A 21,925-nucleotide genomic window follows, 5' to 3' on the forward strand; every position below is an offset into this window, starting at 1 on the left:
AATTTCACTCTTGGGGAATCTGGAACACATAGAAGCATCAAAAATAGCATTAGAGATCTGATCAATGGACAGAAACGAGCCTGTGGAATCCGGTTAAAGCTCTGTGGATAGGTCGACCTTTGCTGATGTCACGAGGAGGCCATTGTGCGCGCACACACACACGCACACAAACACACACTTCAAGATATTTTTGTACTCTCAAATCCGTTTCATTCATCCATTATTCTTCCAATGTAGAAACAGATTGAGTGACTATAACCAGCTATTTAAAAAATTGCAGGCAGAGAGCATCATGACTGACAGTTTTACACTGTACAGAGATGTTAAAACAGATTTTTCACCTAATATATGAGACTGTAAATAATAATCGTCTTTGTTTTTGAAACGTATTGAACAGTCGGTTGAACAAGTCGGAGGTCTGAGAAGAGCGACTTTGTTCTGGAGTGTTAATCCTCTGTCCCTGAATCCTCTTTAAATTAGATGGGTCCAAGGATATCTTTTTATTTTTTATACCAATCAGAGCACATTCATTTCTCTTGCCTTCAGAAAGTCTTTTATGTTTTTCCTTTTCATTCTGCCCTCATTCCATCCATTATGTTTCCCAGATACACACAGCTTTATCTGCCTTTTGCTGCTGTTGTCGGCTTTTCACCCGCCAGACGACAAATAGCTTCTTCTTTTTTTTGAGTGCTTCTGCATCAGACATCCATGAAGTGCCCACATGCTCTCATGCTCACTCATATAGATATAGATATATATATAGATGGATGGATAGATGGATAGATATATGCGCGCACACACACACACACACACACACACACACACACACACACACACACACACATAGTTACTTATCGTGCTCATATGCATTTGGCGCTGTTTTCATTTGTGTTTTGTGTTCATTTTATATTCTGTTGACAGCTGAATGGCACCAGCAGGTTTCATGGCTTGGCCAGTTTGGATGATATTACTGCTATCATCAGCACACCACCTTTAGGAGGATTCCAGGTAGCCACACCATCAACCTCTTCCATCTGATATGAAACTGAAACTAAAGCTCTCCAGCTAGACCGGGGTACTCGCTTTGCCCGACATGTCTAATGTGCAGCTGCGTTGGAGATAAGGCTTCCATTGTTTTCACACGGCAACATGCCACTAATCTGAGACGGACACTGCAGTCCATGAATGCTGCAGCATGTGACGAGTGAAGCTGTGACGCTCGTGTTCTCTTTGCCATGTCTCTATTACCGCAGATGATGAAAGCGTTGCTGCACATTTTCCAAACACTCGTGGCAGAGAGAATGGATTATCCCATATACTGCATTGTTCTTTTTTTAAATAGTCTATGTGACAAGAGTGCTATTAACCTGTCTGTCAAAGTTGGACCTTTTTTTTTTTGCATGTCTACTTCCTCAGTTAACATTATGACCTGAATAAGTAAGACACTCTTGTCTCTTCATTCTGCTGGTGCTGGTTTCACTCACCCTGCCGTTTCACTCTCATTATTTCACTGGTTAACCTGAGGAGCTCTAGATCACCTTTTTACAAACCACTCACTCGCTCTGACTTTCAGCTTTCCTCACGCTTCTTCACCTAAACTGAAACAGGAAGTTTAACTCACATTACTGACATCTCTTTGGTGTTCTCCAGCCTCAGAGAACTCAGTCACCCCCAGAGGAGGAAGAGGATGCCGAGGAAGAGGAGACAGAGGAACTTGGACATGTAGACACATATGCTGAGTACAGACCTTCCAAATGTAGGTCACTGGACTGAATGACAACATGATGTTTTTGCAGTTTGCTATGATGTAAAGAAGAAAATGTTCCACTTCTTTAAGCTGCTGTGTTTTCCCTTCAACCTTCAGCCACCATAGGAATTTCCCATCCTGACATAGTGGTGGAGACCAACACACTTTCCAGTGTCCCTCCTCCCGACATCACATACACTGTGTCTATCCCGGAGCCAACGGTTAACTGTGGCCTGCTGTCTGCTCTGCAGCTCGAGGCCATCATCTACGCCTGCCAGGTATGCGCCGCACACGAAGCACGCCTTCATTTTGGAACTATGAATGATTACTGTTTGACTGATTCGGCCGGCATCTCTGGGTTCATTCATCTGCTCTTTGTGCGCCCCGCAGCAACACGAGGTCATCCTTCAGAACAACCAGAGGGCAGGCTTCCTGATCGGAGATGGGGCGGGGGTCGGAAAGGGACGCACTGTGGCAGGAATCATCCTGGAGAACTACCTTAAGGGAAGGAAGAAAGCACTATGGTGAGGGAGGTTTATAACTCTCAGTTCACAGAGCGAGCACCGGAGAGGTGGGAGCTTTGAAGCGTCGTCCTCCTTCAGTAAATCGATGCTGCGCAGCTTTTTATTTTTATTTTGCATTTCCATTCATTCGGTTTAACATTGGTGTCCTATATTCAGTCTGCAGTGTTGCGCCACGATGCTTAATGGTCATTCAGCGAAGATAACATTGTCGGTACCCAAACGTCCCATAGTATTATATAGTACTATTATTATTATTATTATTACGATAGAATTAGATTCCAGTAGCAGTTGTTATCCAAACCTTTCCAAAAGTTATTGAAAAATAGATTGATTTCAAAATTCCAAAATGATCTCATGCTTGCCGCACACAAAGGGAGAAAGGTAATTTAATTTTAAAAAGGTTTAATCTAAAGAATTTTAAAAAAGTACATAAAAAAATCAGTAATATATGACGATCTGGTTTCAATAATTGATTAACATGATTGTGTTTTGTACCAGCGTATCCTGAGCATGTCAGGAATAGTTTGAACAAGAAGCCGACTAAATTTCTGACTGTCCTGCTCCTGCCCTCAGGTTCAGCATATCCAATGACCTGAAATTTGATGCAGAGAGAGATCTCAAAGACATAGATGCACCGAATATTCCTGTGCATGCCTTAAACAAGGTGAGTCTCGGTGGAATTAGTGTGACAAGCCGAGTCGTTGGACAACTTTGAGGTTTTGTGCATCCCAGCAGAGACGGAGCTATTTAAATGTTTGCACACATCTCACAAATTCACACCTGATTTTGTTTTTGTAGATAAAGTATGGAGACACAGCTACCTCAGAAGGAGTCCTGTTTGCAACTTACTCTGCGCTGATTGGAGAGAGCCAGGCAGGAGGGCAGCACCGGACCAGAATAAAGCAGATCTTAGACTGGTGCAAGCCGGACTTTGACGGAGTTGTATCCTTTTCATTTGAACATTTTTTTCCGAACACACATTGTTGTTTCGTTGTGTTGCGTTGTTTGCCCTTGACACATTCCCCTCTACAGATTATTTTTGATGAATGCCACAAAGCCAAGAATGCCACATCTACAAAAATGGGCAAGGCAGTGCTTGACTTGCAAAACAAGCTGCCGCGGGCCAGAGTGGTGTACGCCAGTGCCACAGGTAGGCAGCCACACACACACACTCCATACACGTAATGCAATCCAAGCAAGGATTTTAGATTTTTCATGTCATCTCTGCCCCAGGTGCTTCTGAGCCAAAGAACATGATCTACATGAGCCGCCTGGGAATCTGGGGTGAGGGCACGCCCTTCAGAGCCTTCGAGGACTTCCTGCACGCCATCGAAAAGAGGTTGGTAGGGTGACACGCTGTCCCTCTGAAGTATTTCTGGGTGCCTTTCAGTCATGTGGATACGAGTCTTCACATCGCTGTTTTGATCCCTGATAGACTTCTGTCCAATCATTTCATATGCCGTTTGTAAACAGAGGCGTCGGTGCCATGGAGATCGTCGCCATGGATATGAAAGTGAGCGGCATGTACATCGCGAGGCAGCTGAGCTTCTCAGGAGTGTCTTTCCGCATCGAAGAGATCGGACTGGACAGCGACTTCAAACTGGTCTACAACAAAGCTGCCAAACTGGTGAGCGTTGTGCTCGTTTTGTCTGTGCTTATAATATAAATAGCGTCATTTAAAGTGACCGTTCGCACCTGGAATGTGTGTCCAGTGGGCCGAGGCGTTGCAGGTGTTCATGCGTGCAGCGGATGAGCTGGGCCTGGTCAGCAGGAAGTCGCTGTGGGGGCAGTTCTGGTCGTCACACCAACGCTTCTTCAAATACCTCTGTATCGCTGCCAAGGTCCGCTGCCTGGTGGAGCTGGCCCTGAAAGAGCTGCAGGCGGGAAAGGTCAGCACAGCACAGCACACACACACACACACAGTCGTATAGCATGTAGAATCTAGAGGACTATAAATGAACCAGAGGAAGTTCCAAGCGGGAACTGAAATTCTATGGATGTTGCATAAATGGAGGGAACTGGAAAGACAGAATACTTTGTTTTCGAGACTGTTTTGAAGTGTAGTTTTGCTAATACTTGCCTTCTACAAAGTCAAATGTCAAAGCACCATTAAGGCTTCATTTTGCTCTTTCAAGTGCACAGGTTGAGTGAATCTTGTTGATGTATACTTGTTGCACCTCCACCACAGTGCATCGTTATTGGGCTGCAGTCCACCGGAGAGTCCCGCACCAGAGAAGTCCTGGATGAGAATGACGGCCATCTCGACAGATTTGTCTCTGCAGCAGAGTGAGTGAAAAGGGAATATTTTCTCTGTTTTTATTTCAGGTGCAGTTTTTTTACATGTTCTTGGTAATCAATGTGCCAAATCAACATGTTTAACAACAACAAGTTTCAAATTAAGTTTAATTTTGACACTTGTATGCCATATAGCAGCGTTTTTCTCCCACAATCAGGACATTATAAACAGCCACATCAAATTGAAATCGCTAACCTAAGGACCTTCAACCAAACTTGTTCATCAGCATTAAACTTGACAAAATACCAACCAATCAGAGACAGAGTTTGGTGATGTCTTTGTGAAAGTGGAGTATTGATAATATTATGAAAGGGGCAATTTGGCATTGGGCTGAGAGGCCACTTCAGCATTTCCAAAAAGCCCTCTAGCACACACTAAGCTACCCGCAGCTAAGCTCACCTGGTTTAAGAATATTCACTGAAATAACACAATCTGGTTACAGCACCGACTGCACACATACGTTTAACCTTTCATCTAGCTGCTTATCAAACTGCCTAACAACAATAAGCCCTCACCACACACATCCTTCAAATGATCTGTATTCAGGTCGTGAAGTTACAGCCCTCACCATTTATCCTCAATTAAATAACCGCTTTAGTTATTAGCGGTGATTAAATCACGATCCAGGAGAAACATGAAAAGGGAGGGTACGAGGTGCTGAATGCGCTTAACTCGTTTGACCCTAAACCTCCTCACGGCAGACATGCCCGGAGTAAATTAGATCTCACACACACACACACACACACAGCATGTTCATCTTCTTGTCAACACCCGACAGCTATAATGAGGCCGCATCGGGAATGTATGCAGTGTATTAATGTCTCGACTGTCCTGTGTCGTCCTGACCTCCCTGCTGTCGCTTCCTCTTTCCTGTAGGGGAGTATTCCAGTCTCTTGTAACGAAACATTTCCCGTCAGAGAAGCAGAGGAGAGAGAAGGCTCCAGGGAACAAGAGAAAACGTAAGTGGAACGCCACGCCAGCATGTGTATCGCTCTTATTATATGTAACCAGCTCAGCTGACACGTCTGGCTTGTTGCCCTGCAGTCGTAATTTAACCATAAAACAGAGGGTTGTTTGTATGTATTTCTATATTTGTGTGTGTCTGGGTTTTTTTCCTTGTAGCGTGCTTTCCTTTACTCTTTGAATGATGTTAATAAGAACATGTTGTTGAATCTTGATCATGCCTTGGCTTCCATCAGGGAAGCCCAGGGGTCGCCAGCCCAAGGTGCCCAAGCACACGGTGGACAGCGGCGGCGTCATCAACATCAGCGACGACACCAGCAGCGACTCAGACGGCATGGACACGGACTCCAACTCCTCGCCAGACTCCCTGCTCGACAACGACGACGTCATCTTCGTCAACCACACTAGCTGCCAGACAGGTGGGGAGACTCTTTGTGTTTGGTGTCGGCAGGAAGCTATTTCAGTTAGTAGGTGTGTGCCTTCTCAGGTGCCTGTCTAGACAGGGAAGTGTTTTTGTGGTTTATCATTAATAACCCTGACAAAATAAAGAAAGAAACAGGTCTGACATGAGGATGTACTCTTGCCTACCAGGATTACATGATTAATGTCTCCTCTGCGTCCTCTTCACAGCCAGGATAGAGGAGATGAAGCAGGGCCTCCTCAACAAAATATCCGTGCTGGGAAAAGAACTACCTCTCAATACCTTGGACGCGCTCATCGATAAGTTCGGAGGACCAGATAAAGTCTCAGAGGTACGAACCAGACATTCTCCGACTACGTTTATCTAACTGCTCCTAGTGGACCTTACCCATGTGGCATCGTTTACACTGTAATAAAAAAAGTCCTGCATCGCCCAATCATGGCTACAAGTAGAGAAGTCCAACATGTCTTCTGTGCAGTATAACACAGTTATAATTCCATAAATAATAGAAAAGGTTACACATATAACTATTTCAATTGGAAACACCCTGCAGTCCAGTCGTAGTTCTGGTTCTGATCCGACTCATTCATGTGCTGAGAACTGCAAAGTGTTATGTTATTTTTACTAGATCTGGTTTGTGCAGTTCCTTTTGATGAAATATCAAAATGTTAAGCTTCTATTTGGAACTGTTTCCCGAATGAAGTGTTAATTCAGTTATAATTTCACCTTTTAAGAGTCACACATACATAAAAACAAAAAATGCACACATTTTTGAAGCAAACTGTCATGTGTTAAGAGACGATGTGATAATGTAATTTTTCTCAGATGACTGGTCGTAAGGGCCGCGTGGTGCGGCGTCCTGACGGCAGCGTGCGTTACGAGTCCCGGGCTGAGCAGGGTCTCACCATCGACCACATTAACATCAAGGAGAAAGATCGCTTCATGGGTGCAGAGAAGGTAAAAACACGCCTGCATGTGTGGCTGCAAGCATTCTGTGAGATGTTTTACTGCTTCATAAATGTTGTTCTCCTCCAATAACCCAAACCTCTTTCCTCCAGTTTGTGGCCATCATCTCTGAAGCGGCCAGCTCTGGGATTTCCCTGCAGGCGGACAAGCGAGTGAAAAACCAGCGGCGCAGGGTCCACATGACCTTGGAGTTGCCGTGGAGTGCAGACAGGGCCATTCAGCAGTTTGGTGAGTCAGGAAATGTAATCTCATCACGGTGTTTCCCCCTCGGATGGAGTTGTAGCAACAGCGGAGATGGTGTGTTTGCACGTGTGCATCTTTCTTTTGTTTTCAAAATGTCTGCCGGCACCAGAACGGCTCTGCAGGCCGAAGAACAAGCAGAACATTTGTGCACAGTAATGAGCAGGAAAAGTGTCTGTCTAGCTAATATATGAGGTGCCTCAAAGGTTGGGAAAATGTACAGTAATGACATTTTCAATGACAAAATAACTCACATTTAGGACGTTTGTTTGAGGGAATCCTATACCCAAAATGCTGCATGTGCAGTGCCTATATTTGTATCAAGGTGGGTCAGATGATGTTTATTTCACAGATACATATTTCCTCACATATTGCTATCAAAGGACTGCGTTTTCTGCCACCTTATATAAATCTTGTATAATCTCGTCATCAGTTTGCTGCAAGGCACAAGGATTTAATCAAATGAGCTCTCTGCATCCATTAGGTGTAATCATTGAATGCTGTAACTCACTCACACGCTGCAAACACACACAATCACAGAGTGAATGAACCATTTATTTGCCTCCAGTAATGGGCAAACTGCCTGAGTAATTCTTGTCATTAGCCGCCTTCCTGCTCAGTGTAGTTGTACAGTAATTCTCGTCTGGCAGGTTAGTCTCTCTATCTCTCTCTATCTCGCTCTCTCACACAAACACACACATTTATTTCCTCGTACGAGCTTCACAGGAATCGTCCTCCACTTCCAGAGAAAAAGCCTTGCAGAAAGGGTTTTTTGGGTTTGTTTTTTGGTTGTTATATCAGATTTACTTCAGATCATGTCACCAGGAACACCATTTTGTGCTCAGAAGAAACGCAGAACTTGTTTTTTGTCTGTTGAGACCAGAAGTGTTGCCCACAAAGTGACATAAAACAGGTCACTTTGGTAAAACACAAGTCTTTTAGTGTACGGTGGCCATCAGCTGTATAAATTCTGTCTCTTCATTGTCTGTTTGTTTTCCTCAGGTCGCACCCATCGGTCCAATCAGGTGACGGCGCCCGAGTACATCTTCCTCATCTCGGAGTTGGCTGGGGAGAGGCGTTTTGCCTCCATTGTGGCGAAGAGACTGGAGAGCCTGGTAAATATCGTAGCCTTTATAGAAGTGTTTGTGTTGCATTCGCTCTCCCCTACTTTAGTTTTGTTTTTGTGAAATCCCTCTCATGGGAAAGTTGTCTTGTTGATGAGTGTAGGAGAAATATTCCACCACAAACAGAGAGGCTCCGGGTTGCCATCGACTCTCTGCCCTCACCCTTTGTCCTTCCTGTTTCCTGGACTATCCCCGAGCCTCCAGGCTCTCCTTTATAGAGGCTCTTTTATTGTTTTTTCGCTTGAGGTTACATCAAGTTTTCTCCACAAACCTCAAGAGATTCTGGGTCTTTCCCCTCCGCAGCTCAGTAACGGAAAACTGAATAAGCAGAAAATAGCCAAAGGAGCGTTTTTAATTTCTAACTCGAGGTTTATTTTCCCATAATTATGAAAGCATTTTCGCACTAGCAGCCATTTATTTCCACGGTGACACAGCATGACAGTTGTTTTGGGAAAACAGCAAGGAGGGTGACGGCTCTTCCAGGAAGTCCTTCATGTGTTTGCCAGCCGTGTTCGGTAAATCTGCATCAGGAATAGGTCACATCTCTTCTGTCTGAACCCGATACAACACACACACACACACACACACACACACACACACACACACAGTTAGGACTGCTGGATACCTTTTGCAGCCGTCTGACTCCAGATCACCAGTGAAGTCATATTTGGCTAAGACATCCCTTTTGTGTTGGTATCTCGAGGCATTCTTCTTCTGTGTCGGCAGCAAGACTGGTCTGCTGTCGACATTTTCCTTCATTTGAAATCTTCACAAGCACGGGAAACAGCCAAACACAGGCTGGGATTTCAGATAAACCGTTACCACAATAAATGACCATTTAAAGTGACAGCAGACAACTGTTAGCCTTACAAACGTTTCCAAGGGGTTTTATTGTCTGAGCCGCTGTCACAAAGACAAACCGGATCACTTCTTAGATTTCTTCAGAGCCTAGCACCGACCAACAACGCCGTTAGCGACCGCTAGCAGCCCGACTACCGTCTCAAGAAAAAAGAACCGTAAGGGAACTGGGAACCCCGATCGCCGTGCTGTTTAAAGGGTAGTGACAGTGAAGTTATTGCTTATAATAATGAGCTCTTGCTACCTCAAGCAGGAAACACTGTGTCGAGTGAAAGTACCTGCATCTATATACATACAAGATACATACCTTAAGATTCAAGGTACTTTTACTTTACTTGAGTATTTCTACTCCACTGCATCTCTGAGGGTCTCACTACGCTTGTCAGCTGTAGTTTAGACTTCTTCATACCCTTCCTGTCCAGGGAAGACCGCGTCTCTCCAGATGTGTTGATGTGAATTTGGAAGTTTCTGTTGAACTGAAGGATGACGTGGTTTTCTGGACAGTAGTAGTTAAGTTAAGTATTAAGTACATTCTTAATATCTGCTGAAGTAAAATATAACCGGAATCGTAAATGCAGCCCTTTTAGTCGCAACATGGCAAACATTCACGTGAAGTGGTTTCATTTTAAAGGATAGCCACACAATATTTAAATGAAATATTTAAATGAGCGGGGAGTTCTGAATGAGGACTTCTATCTATCTTATATAACTGTATAGTGTCCATGTATACATGGTTAATTCTCACGCCAGCATTGAGCAGTGAAGTGGGGATGTTTCGATGATCAACAGCGACACACATTCATCCCACGTCACTTTGTCCATCTGGATTAGCGCGATGATGCTCTGAAGGCTGTAAACTTAATGCCGCTAAGACCAAGGATAATACTGTGCTAATCTTCTTTCAGGGTGCATTAACCCATGGTGACCGGAGAGCCACGGAATCCAGAGACCTGAGCAAATACAACTTTGAGAACAAGGTATTGTCACTGCCAGCTGTATGCAGGATCTCTCCATCTACCTGTTGATTAGCGTTGCCTTTTACACGTCCCCTTTTTTCTTCACTTGCAGTATGGTACCAAGGCTCTAGATAAGATCACCAAAGCAATCCTTGGCCACATAGAGAACAAGGTGCCCCCACCCAAAGGCTACCCCGGGGGCGAAGCCATGTTCTTCAGAGGTATGTTTGAGCTCTTGCTTGACTCTCAGCATCTTTTTAAAACAGAGAAACACGTTTCCTGTGATTGATGAGTAACATCAACGCTGTCTTCTCTTTTATTTCAGAGATGAAAATTGGGATGATGGATGTGGGAATCTTCTGTCGGGAGTCTCGCTTCGGAATCAGTACTGAGAAAGGTACCCCAGAGGCCTGGAGGCATACTGTACACTGGTATCCTTAAAGGGACAGTTCAGATGTTTGGAAGTGGGGCGTTATTAGATCCCCGTCAGCATGCTCTCCCAGTTTGGAGACACAGACGGGAGTACCAGCACTGGAGCGAAGCAATGCACTGCTGTACACGGAGGCAGCCTAAAAACATCAATATCAGTTTAAGTTGATGGTATATTTGGATGATTTGATGTCAGACAGCGCTTCCGACTGGGATCTGAACCCATTATATCCATCTCTTCAAAGCCACCAGATTTACCTCACAGAACACAGGAGTTGCTGGTCTACTGCTGAATTACTTTTTATTTGTAAGGGTTAGTTCACCTGCAACAAAGTCACACGATAACACCAACAAGGCCGATAAATAGACCATGTAGACTCTGTGGGCTGAAATGACAGAGTTTAGTCTTTGAAGAGAGTGTAGACAGATATACCGGCTCCAGTTCCCCATCAGAAGGGCTTGTCTGGCGTGACGGTAAAACATCAGTTTAAGTGTGTTTCGCCACACTTAAACTGATGTTTTTTTAAAGTGTCTGCCCTCGTTCACAGCAGCACGCTGTTTCCTTTCCATGCTGGTACTCCTGTCTGCCACCTACTGTAGATGAGACAGAACTCCCACTTCAAAACATCCAAACTATCCCTTTTAAGATGCATATGTCCACTCAGGCCACCTACATCAACATTTTTAACTCAGCTGGGCTTCTTTGTTTGTCTGTCAACACAAACTCAGGTGCATTAACGGTTGTGTGTTGTCTGTGTTTGTCCCAGACTGCAGCATTACCAAGTTCTTAAATCGCATCCTGGGCCTGGAGGTCCACAAGCAGAACTATCTCTTCCAGTACTTCACCGACAACTTTGACTACCTAATCGAGAAGGACAAGAAGGAGGGCAAATACGACATGGGAATCCTAGGTATGGAGGACAAGTGCTGCTCAAAGCACGGCCGGGTTTTAGCTTTCGCATCAAGGTTTCAAACGTATATTCTATCCTCAAGTAGAAGTACAGGGACTCTGGTAAAAGTAGAAGTACTGATTCAACAAGTATGGCATCTGAAATGTACTCAAAGTATAAAGTAAAAAGCGTTTTTAGCTGAATCTCACATCATATGAATCATGAAAAGATAATTGAGAATTCCTCTCCAATGCATAAAAACTAAAGCAACATGCCTGTTTGGATAATGTGAGGTGTAGAAAGTACACGTTTGTTTTAAAATGTAGGGAGTACCTGTTCCTTCCCACCTCTGTTGATTTGTTATACAACATGGAAATGCAGCGTAACCCCAGCCACCAAAAGTAAAACACAAGATTAGAATCTTGCTAGAACTGTTGAAAATGTATTGATATGGTTTTCAAAAACATTCCTTAAGAATGGAATGCGAGTGATCCTCAGGGGAGTGATCTTTCTAGAAAGAAAGATGGTTCCTAATCTTCTAATGTGGGTAATTATTTTGGTTGCTTTGTGCCTCTGACAGACCTTGCCCCGGGTAACGATGAGATCTATGAGGAGAAGCAGGAAACATTCTTGACGGTTGGAAACCCTCAGGATGGACAGGTTGTTCTCTACAAGGTAGGCAGCTCGTCTCAAATACAGGGTTGAATGGATCACTTTGGGCAAAAATAGCATTATCGTGACGCTTGAGACACCCTGCATGTCAAGCACTAGTTTTAAAGAAGATCAGAATCATGTTGCACAAACCAAAATGGATCAGCAATACTGCATGGCCAGATGAGCAGCAGACAGTCATTTTACACATTACAAACCAGAAGAGATTCTGTGAATATCCACGATGCATTTAGAAATAAATAAATGCAAATATGGAGTCAGATGTGTCGGCTCCACAACAATGAAAATGTCATTTTGAGACGTCAGCGAAGCCGTTCGTCTCAGATTATGCAGCGATGACGTCAGATTCACAAAGGTTTGTGTGAAAACCAGAGCGAGACCTGTTCCGACTGCGAAGTGGAGTTCCACATGAGCTGCAGTCACAGCGGTAACTGGAGAAGCTCCTCAGCACTGCGTGGTGATTAATGTTCCTCCGCCAAGCAGTAAGATATGTCACCATACAGGCTTAGCCCAGGGCAGAGGGGCCCATGTCGACTCAGACGCAGGTGGGAACAGTGATTACCCACCTCTTCTGCTCTTTAGCTGTCGGCTGCAGGCTAACCCGCGCTTGACATCTCTAAGCCGGCAGCCAGGCAGAATGCTGCACTGCCAGGGCCGGTTCAGCAAGTTCAGAGGCAGAGCGTTGGGTGGCTCCATGACTGGTAGACGACCTGTGTTGTTCCCTTCTTTCACCGCAGGACATTTCCCCAACAGCTAGAAACCTTGTGGGGAACTTAATGCATCCCGTAGGGACCAGGGTCTGAATAACCCCCCAAAAGACCCTGGTCAGAGGGTAGCACGTTGTAGAAAGTACAGGAACTTCCAAGGTTGGGGCTGCTCTCTGATTGGTCAACCATCGATACTCTAGTATTGATCATCAAACAGGATTTACTGTGGAGACGGACACTCTTGGTTTCAGTTCATTTCATTCTTCACTACTAATGTGCAGCAGAAGTGTTTACCTCCCCCGACCACAGGAAGCCCTCGTCACATGTCATGCTACTTCTTCTCACGTCAGCAGACTTAATTTGCAGATCTTCAGACCACTGTGGAAAAGCAGACGACAATCGCATGAAAGAACCCTTTTAAGTTCCTTGAAAAGTGGTGAAATTACCAGGGACTTCTTGCAGCTTATCTCATAAGAAGTGCAGAAGCAGTTTATTGCCAAGTACGTTTTCAGTGCACACAATAATTACAAAGAATAAACCATAAGTGCAGTCAAGAGCATAGTTTAAAAAATGTCTATATATGAAAAAAGACTATATATATATACATATGTATATACACACACGGTATTGTAGTATGTGGAGTTTCCAGTTCAGCGTCTCCCCCTCTTCCACAGCACAGACTGTAGTCTCTGATGCCTCTTTGTGCCCGTAGATCAGCGTGGACCGAGGCATGCCCTGGGACGAGGCCTTCAATAGGTCACTGAAGCTCAGCGGTCCTGATGAAGGATTCTACTTGTCCCTGAAGGTGAGTCCAGGTTGAAAAGCCTACTATGTGTATGATTTATAATTTGTTACAGACCTCACAGTATAGCAATGTGGCGGCACACTGGATGCCCAGCAAAGAGGTGTCAGCCCCTCCGACGGTGCACATGATTCACTGTTTGCACGGCCTCTCCACAGCTGCGAGGGAACCACCCATGCGTGCTGCTGGCCGAGCAAGGACGAGGCAAGAACCTCATCGTCTACAAGCCCAACATTGGCAAGCAGACCCACCCTGAGAGCCTGGACAATCTGCAGCAGCGTTACCGGAAGGTGAGCGGCTCCGTTTGACTGTTGGTGGATCAGTCAGGCTTATACCAGGATTAGAATCGGTAACCAAAATGAAAGCAGCAGTGACGTTTTAACTGAAACGATATTGACTGGTTAAAAAATAGAAAATGATGGCTTTTCCTACACAGTCCTCCAACCATATATTTGTATTCATAGCTACATACTTCTCAGACATTAGATCTAGCCCTGACAAACAGAAACAAACTATTTTAAAACAAACTCTGAAGAACTTAAACTAAACTAAAATAATCAAAACTAGGATAAAATAAAAACACTCTTAATAATTTTATACAATGAAATGGTAAATAAATTAACAATACAAATATTTTCCAATGATGTGGAAGGAAGAGACAAAGCTGGACATTTTCAGGACTGACATTTACAACAATTACTCTTCTTTCATATGTGGAGTCTGATGCCCCCTTGTGGCCATGGGGCAATACTGAACCTGGCATTGTGAGGATATATTACAGACAATTAAAATCATGAATAAAAACATGATCAACATAAGAATAATACGTATATGAAAATGGGGATGAAGTTCCTTTTTATTCACATTTATTTCTTATTAAAGCTGCCCCTGTTTCTCTTCCCTACCTAAACAACAAGTGGTGATTACCATAAGTCCATTACACACAATTACATTTGTATTAATCTCCTTATAGGGAACACAAAAAAAGTATAAAATTACATAGTTTTCCATTTTTATCTTGAAATGAAGAAGAACAAAACATTGTCCCTGTCCAGAAAATACCAATTCTACTATGGTAGTGTGTATGAATATTTAAAGCACAGAAACTTAAATATGCTGATGTTTGGTGGTACATTTCCTGTTCCAGGTGACTCCAGAGGAAGCCAGGGAAAGCTGGGAGTCCCAGTTCACCTTCTCCTTCAAGAAGTGTAGCCATGCCAACTGGTAAGTCGGAGTCCACGGTGTCCACAGGGATTAATGGCTCAATGCCTTCAATCAGGCTGCTGCTCATTAGGATACAGCCAGTGTGCTTTAAGCTCAGATGCCATTCCCAGGGCTTTGCAGATCACCTGACAACTAGTCATGAAGACAAACCTACAAGACTTGCATGCACCGTCGTCACCAGATGACCAGCCAACTGTGTTTACAGTGAGGAATATGTATAATGTATAATTGATGAGCAGTCAGTCCAGGGATATGCAAGAAACGTGTGGGCTGTTTTCTATAAAACATTTGAGTTTTTTCTTTCCTGTGCTTTCCCTAGGAACGGGAAGTGTAAGAAAATCGAGGAAGGTCAGGAGTGTCTGCAGGGCATGCGCCTCCGCCAGTACCACATGCTGTGTGGCGCTCTGTTGCGTGTGTGGAAGCGCGTATCCGACGTGGTGTCCGACATCACCAGCTCCAGCATCCTGCAGATCGTCCGCCTTAAAACCAAACAGCATAACAAGCAAGTCGGTCAGTACATCCCCGTCCAGCGTTTAACATGGTGCACATGTGTTTCTATTGGTGTTCAGAGCAGCTGTCACACACTCGAATGAGAAGAGACGTTTTAAATGTGAATTACCAGCTGTCAGTGACTTGTTTTGATGGTAAAACGTGATGCTGACACTTCTTCATGACAAATTGAGGAAATAAAATTTTCGCTGACATGCCTTATTTATTTCCGATGAATCCTGTTTGTGCTGACTCTTGTTGACACTTATTAAACTGTGGCGATTCAGCTGGACATCCAGGAAAACCCGACGAGGAGCACGAGGACGCTCGCTGCACATTCACATGTGCACCACACAGATTCTTCTGGAAATCAGAAAGAAAAGTAGACTGTAGATAAACACTGTGCTTAGGGTTAGAACTCTGATTTGAAGAAGATCATGCATAGTCACATGTATTTAAAAAGTTGTTCCAGTAGGAGAAAATAAAAAGCTGGTCACTGATGAGTGTTTGTGTATCCCGTCCGCCCCAGGTATCAAGATCCCAGAGAACTGCGTGGCCCGCGTGCGTGAGGAGCTGTTGCAAATGGACGAGGAGGTGAAGCGGCGGCGGAAGGACCGGGAGCAGCAGGCCGCCGAGCAGCGGCTGACCGAGGAGCGCATGCGTAAGATGGAACACGAGAACAAACACCTCCTGGCCAATCTGTTCAACCAGAAGCCCATGCTGAACCAGTCCCTCGCTCAGTCTCTCGCCAAGAGTCAGATCCTCAAACAGAAACTGAACCAAAACGCTCTACAAAGGACACCAACGGGGGGCATGTCTCAGCTGCAGAGACAGCAAGCCCAGTCCGCTTTACAGCAGCACTCGCAGAACTTACCTTACAGTTTACAGAGGAACCCCAGCCAAACCCAGCAACGGACCCACAGCAGCTGGCCCAACAACCCCACCGCCGCCTCCAACCAGGGCCCCGTGCCCAACACGGTCAGCATCCGCTCCAACTTCTCCCAGTTTTACCCCCAGTCCTTCGCGTCCCCCTTTCAAGCGCCCAAGAACCCGTCACATCCACTCCACCAGGCGGCGCTGTCTCCCAACTTGTCTTCCAAGAACCCCCTGGATGACATCTTGGACCTGACCGTGAGCTCGCCGTCCCCCTCCCCAGACAGCACGGAGGTGGGCCTGAGTCTGGACGGTCTGGCAGGACACGCTACAGCATTCGGAGATGACTTCAACCTGGAGTCTCTGATCTCCCAGACTGCAACCACCGCCCAGCACACTGCCCAAATGCAGCCGCCTCTTCTGCTGCAGCAGCAGCATCTGCAGGCAACACAGCAGCAGAACCACAGCCTGCTGGCCAATAACCACCACCAAGACTTATTAGATTTGTTTGACTTGCCCCTGTCCCCCCAGATGCCCACACAGAAAGCCAGCCCGTCGTCCTCTACCTCCTCCTGCTCATCCTCCGCGTCCTCCACCTCCAACAACCTGGTCCCGCACGCGTCCGCAGGCCTCCTGCCCGCGTCCAGCCTGCTCGCCACATCCTCGTCCTCCTCTCTCTTCTCCAGCCCGTCCTCGTCCTCCTCTCTGTTTTCCAACTCGTCCCCTCGCTTCTCTTCCAACTATCTCCTCTCCCCGTCAGACTCGCTGTCCTTGCCCAACGGCCACTCCGGCACTCTCGACGTCCGCGAGGCCCTGAACAGCATGCTACAGGGACCGGACCGCAAGTCTGTCATTAAGTACCGGCCGCCAGAGTAGGGGCACGGGCGGCTCGTCTGGACTTTTCTCTTTCTTAGGTGATTTTAGTTTTGTCTTTCTAAAGCAGATTGCGTCTGGTTTGCTGCTGTCTACGATCGCACCCTCGGACCTACTCCCTCCCCCCTCAGGGCCTATAGTCACGTCACTGCCTGCCCCCCTTCTCTCTTCTCCACCTGCTAGAAGCTGTTTAGGAGACAGCGGGCTCCATCAATATCAGATTTCTGCACCAAAGTGTGTCCTCCACAGTGAAAGGCAGCTGTAAACAAAACAACCCTGATATCTGTATTCTATCCAACGCCGAGCTGTCACAACAAAAAAGCTTGTTCGTCGAGGTGTGGAAATCTTTACTAAACCTCCCGCTGCTGATTTTTACGAGGTATGATCGGTGAAGTTGCTGGAAGCTCTGAATGCCTTTTCACCAGTTTGAAAAACACATCTTGTAGACTTTGCTTTCCTGTTACTTCTGCTTCATGGCCGTCTGTCTTGACTTCAACAAGGCTGTATGCAAGGCTTGGGTTCGAGTGAAACGAAAGATAGCATTGAACTGGAAGATGAGGAGGTGGGGGAGGGGGAGAACAGATGAAATCTTTTAGCTGATAAGCCATGAAATGCCTCAGTTTTGAATTTGTTTTCTCTCTTCTACATGCTCCCTCTTGTTTGTCTCCCTGCTTGTATGAACACTATTGTGAGGAAAAGGGAGAGGAAGAGCAGTCTGCTGTTGCAAACAGTGCCTTTTTGGAGAAATCTATAAATGCAGTCTTTAAAAATCCATGTAGCCTAATGTATAGATTTGTACTCTCGAGCATTGGATTTAATTTTAATTTAAACATGGTGTATTTGTATTTAACGTTTTTCCTCGCCCCTTCAGTCAGCTGTTTGTTTCTGTGTTACACTATGCTGGTGGCGGTTTCAGGAAGAAGCCTCCATCACGCCTGTATGTGCTCGTATGATTGTCGGTGTTTTTTCTGTGTCCTTCTGTCCCCGTTGATGCGACGTTGTCCTACGTGGTCAGTATGGAGCGGATTATTGAGCAGCATGGACAAATAGAAAAAAAGAATTGTCCAAAAATGTTATCACCCTTTTTTTAAAAAAAAAAAAAGAAGAAAAAAAAAGCTGACAATAACATTTAGTGATGTGACTCCTGGTTTTATCTCATTTTGAATTTCTCAGGAACGTCTCGAGTGCTTTATGTTGTTTTGTGTCATTTTGACCAACGAACATATGGAAATTAGTTTTGAAGTCTTTTGAGTGCGACAAAGAATTTCAAGGTTTTATGGCTTTGAGGTCTGAAACAAATAGTTTGTCCGAGACGAGTTTCTCACAGTGATTTCAGGCGTTGAGGTTCTAAAAACCATTTGAAACGGATGCGGACTTGTGACGTTCACTGTGTGTGATAAAGTACGTCTTTTAAACAAAAACCCTGTGAGATCTGGCCACCATCTTTGAGTGAAAAAGGATGCACTGTAGTTGGTTTGTGACAACAATGCCGGGATAAGTTGATCAAAAAGAGAAAAAAGCAATAAAAGCATCTTCTTCATTGGTTGTGAAATAGAAAAATGCCTCAGTTCTGTTTGCGCTCAGCGGCGAAGCTTTGTGTTCCTTTGCATGAATCTCCTCGTTTCTGTTGTGCTTCATGGTCTTTTTCGTTAAAACCCAAATGCATACAACCTTTTTTTTGTGTATAGTACGTTTTCACGGGACGGACGCAATGCGTTCTGGATGTTTTAGTCATCGTTATTATAAAAGTTATTGTTATTTATATTTAAGGGATATTTAGATTTTAGATATGTTATCCTGCTTATTAGAGTAGTGAACGAAAAATGTTTGGTCAGGGAAGTTTCTAGTTTTCAAGATTACTATAAAAAAAAATACAAATTCTATTATAATCTGCCACCAAATAAGATTGCACTGTTCTGTACTGCTGTACAGTGTCTGGATTTATTTCTGCGCATTTCAGTTTTATGCTTTTAGTTTTTCTCACGTAGAATTGTTTCTCCAAATTCGTAGACCGTTTTGTCGGGCCTCCAGTTTGCAGAGAGATACCAAAGTATTCCAGAGACACCCCGAAGTTACTGGCTCTAAAGATATCAGACCTTTTTGTCAATCTCAGGAAGAAAAACCTACAAGAAGTGTAACGGCGGGGTGCGTGCAGAAATAAATCATTTCCCCTTTTGAACCGTGGTGAAACTAACCAGTACATGTGCGATTCTGTTCTTAACTCTGTGCTGTGACTTTTGCTGTATTTATGTTTTTTTAGACTTAATGTGATGGGTTTGATGTTTGTCCTTGTGAACATGTCAGTGATCCTCAATGTTTATGCCTTCTTAGGGCAAAGATCAACGGCCGTTTCTTTTTTTCTTCGTTTTATTTCCGTCGCCGGGGCGTTTGCTTCACGTCACAAAGCTGACGGATTCTATGGTTTTACTCTGACGCGACGCCGGTTCACGCTTCCTGGCAGCGTCTCACTCTGTAGCACGTTTCCCTGGCACCCTCGTTAATGTCGCTTTTTAATATTCCTCGTCAGGCACATTCCGACACATCAGTCAGCAAAAAAAAGATTCGCCTTTTGATTTTTTTGTTTTATAGCCACACAATTAAAGCTTTATGCTTTTGAGGGATATGGACCGCCTTTTTAGGAGGAAAAAAAGCTTTGTTTTTTTTAAATATTCATAGTCATCATGTAGTTTATCGTTTTTATTATAATTTTGCACTAAGAATGGCATAATCAAGTTACTGTTCTCGTGGGTTATGATTGAGCGTTGCAAGCTTTGTTGTTTTTCCTGATCTTTGACGGATAGCTCTGTGTATACTGTAACCATCTTTCTCCACCATATTACATTCATGTTATCACTCTCAAAAAAATAATTTATTGCTAACAAAAAAAATTCAACAAAAAACATGCTACTGATTGTATGTATTTTTAAACAAAGCCTATTTTTTCTGTAAAAAAAAAAGGAAAAAAAAGAAACTGTGTTCAGCACTTTTATTCTGGGTTGTGCTTTTGTTTTCTATATATTTATAATTTAGATCCAAATGTATATATTGTAAAATTTGTGCCTTTCGACTAATTCTTTAAAAAGGTTTTCTACTCATTAAAGGAAGGACTATATGAAATTGCAATCTTAACTTTGTAAACAAATAAAAACTTGAAGATTGCTGAAACGGAGTCATTTGTTGAAATGGGTTGTTGGGCCTCGGCTTTATTCCTGCAGCTTTGCTGCGGGATCACGCAGGAAGCTGGAAACATCACTCCTCCTCTATAGAAACCAGTGCCACAAAGAAAATGGATTGAATTGATCAGATTAAGCCAGAACTCTGCAAACTTCACATCCACACAGAATGTGAACTAGTTCCTGCCAGTGACGCTGCCGCTGTTTCATGTGACTGCTGGATATAATTTGATAAATGGCACACGGTGGTGAATGAATCATCGAACACACCTTCCAAACACAGACCTGAGGGGCAGGTTTATACACTCCAGCCTCTGTGTGACGGAATATATGGAGTCAACAGACCGAAAAACATTTTCACTTTCAACATGACGTAACAAAGAAAGTGGTCATGGTGGCAGAATACCGATGGTACAAACATTAGTATCAAAATGCACTTAAATACCAAAAGTATTGGTATTCACAGTGAGTGATTGATTTGGTCCTCATTTATATAGTGCTTTTCTCCAAAGCGCTTTACAGTAATGACTGACATTCACCCATTCACTCACACATTCACACACCGACGGCGGAGTCAACCACGCAGGGCGACAGCCAGCTCGTCAGGAGACATTAGGGTGAGGTGCCCGCTCTACCTCTTGAGCTAATCCCCCCCAGATTTCAGAATAATATATATTTATACAGCTGTGTGTCATCACTTTCATGTTGCAGCTAGTAACCTATTTTTAATTTCTTTGTATACTGTTGGAGAGCCTGTTCAGAGATCAACAGTTTATCTTCACCTTTTTTTAAAGATTATTTTTTGGGCTAGAGCGCCGTTCGAGCCTTTTATTATTTTATACAGACAGTGTGGAAACAGGGAGAGAGGGAGAAGACATTGCAGAAACGTCAAGGACGATGAGCCTCGGTACACGGGGCGGCTGCCCTAACCACTGCGCCACCGGCCACCCCATCATCACCTTTTATAATACGTCATAATTGATGTGTTGATTACATGATTTACTATTAAACTCAATCCACAACATAACTACAGTTGAGGTAAATGCAGTGGAGTAAATATCAGATAATATTCACCTCTGACGTGTAAAAAACTGGAAAATGTACCTGAAAGTTGTATTTGAGTACAATGACTTCATCCCCTGAGTGCTTCTGTTGCTCCTTTTCTGTTTTGTCTTGGGTTTGAGTTGTAGTGTGATAAACCACCATTATAAGAGGTTGGTTCCAGATTAACACAGGCTTTAAGGTGTAGGTACAGCTGGGATCAGCCCCCCGCGACCCTGAATACAGGATAAGCGCTAGACGATGGATGGATGGATGGATGGATGGATGGATGGACTGTAGGTGGGTGATTTCAACGCATTGATCGGGGAAATAAACATGGCTGAGAAGAAAAACCCTTTAAAGGTCTCCTTATGTGTGTCGTGTGTCGAGGACATTGAGTTGGGGAACAGAGAGACCAGAAACAGGAACATTGTAGAACCCTTGTAGGCTATCTGGACATTAGTGACCTTTGTGAAAATGTATTCATAGCTCAAGTTCCCATCGTATAACAATAGAGCACAGGGACGATATGCAATTGAATGCAGTAAACGGTCATAAAGATAAAGTGCATACATTCTTTATACTTTTATTTCTTAATAAAGATTCATATTTATTTTATTGTTTTAATGATACTACTACTTAATAATGATAATAATA

The 21,925-nt window shown here is 44.2% G+C and overlaps 1 protein-coding gene across 3 annotated transcripts in view; it reads left to right on the top strand.

The window, feature by feature from the left end:
• Positions 1 to 20,219, top strand: part of sbno2b (strawberry notch homolog 2b) — a 57,684-nt gene extending 37,465 nt beyond the window's left edge. For 2 of the 3 annotated variants that reach the window (XM_084012077.1, XM_084012079.1), the window contains 27 exons: positions 922 to 1,008; positions 1,651 to 1,756; positions 1,865 to 2,025; positions 2,138 to 2,271; positions 2,845 to 2,935; positions 3,070 to 3,213; positions 3,304 to 3,421; positions 3,505 to 3,610; positions 3,745 to 3,898; positions 3,984 to 4,160; positions 4,460 to 4,557; positions 5,444 to 5,526; positions 5,767 to 5,949; positions 6,161 to 6,282; positions 6,777 to 6,908; positions 7,010 to 7,145; positions 8,160 to 8,272; positions 10,045 to 10,116; positions 10,208 to 10,316; positions 10,421 to 10,492; positions 11,292 to 11,435; positions 11,995 to 12,089; positions 13,506 to 13,598; positions 13,754 to 13,885; positions 14,743 to 14,819; positions 15,139 to 15,329; positions 15,838 to 20,219. In XM_084012077.1, the coding sequence (XP_083868203.1) occupies positions 922 to 1,008; positions 1,651 to 1,756; positions 1,865 to 2,025; positions 2,138 to 2,271; positions 2,845 to 2,935; positions 3,070 to 3,213; positions 3,304 to 3,421; positions 3,505 to 3,610; positions 3,745 to 3,898; positions 3,984 to 4,160; positions 4,460 to 4,557; positions 5,444 to 5,526; positions 5,767 to 5,949; positions 6,161 to 6,282; positions 6,777 to 6,908; positions 7,010 to 7,145; positions 8,160 to 8,272; positions 10,045 to 10,116; positions 10,208 to 10,316; positions 10,421 to 10,492; positions 11,292 to 11,435; positions 11,995 to 12,089; positions 13,506 to 13,598; positions 13,754 to 13,885; positions 14,743 to 14,819; positions 15,139 to 15,329; positions 15,838 to 17,057 (4,350 nt within the window). In that variant the 3' untranslated portion in view covers positions 17,058 to 20,219. The remainder of the gene's footprint in view (positions 1 to 921; positions 1,009 to 1,650; positions 1,757 to 1,864; positions 2,026 to 2,137; positions 2,272 to 2,844; positions 2,936 to 3,069; positions 3,214 to 3,303; positions 3,422 to 3,504; positions 3,611 to 3,744; positions 3,899 to 3,983; positions 4,161 to 4,459; positions 4,558 to 5,443; positions 5,527 to 5,766; positions 5,950 to 6,160; positions 6,283 to 6,776; positions 6,909 to 7,009; positions 7,146 to 8,159; positions 8,273 to 10,044; positions 10,117 to 10,207; positions 10,317 to 10,420; positions 10,493 to 11,291; positions 11,436 to 11,994; positions 12,090 to 13,505; positions 13,599 to 13,753; positions 13,886 to 14,742; positions 14,820 to 15,138; positions 15,330 to 15,837) is intronic. The other variant, XM_084012078.1, reaches the window with a different exon arrangement.
• Positions 20,220 to 21,925: the final 1,706 nt, after the last annotated feature.

The sequence above is a fragment of the Eutrigla gurnardus genome, assembly GCF_963514095.1.
Source record: "Eutrigla gurnardus genome assembly, chromosome: 6".
Lineage (NCBI taxonomy): Eukaryota > Metazoa > Chordata > Actinopteri > Perciformes > Triglidae > Eutrigla > Eutrigla gurnardus.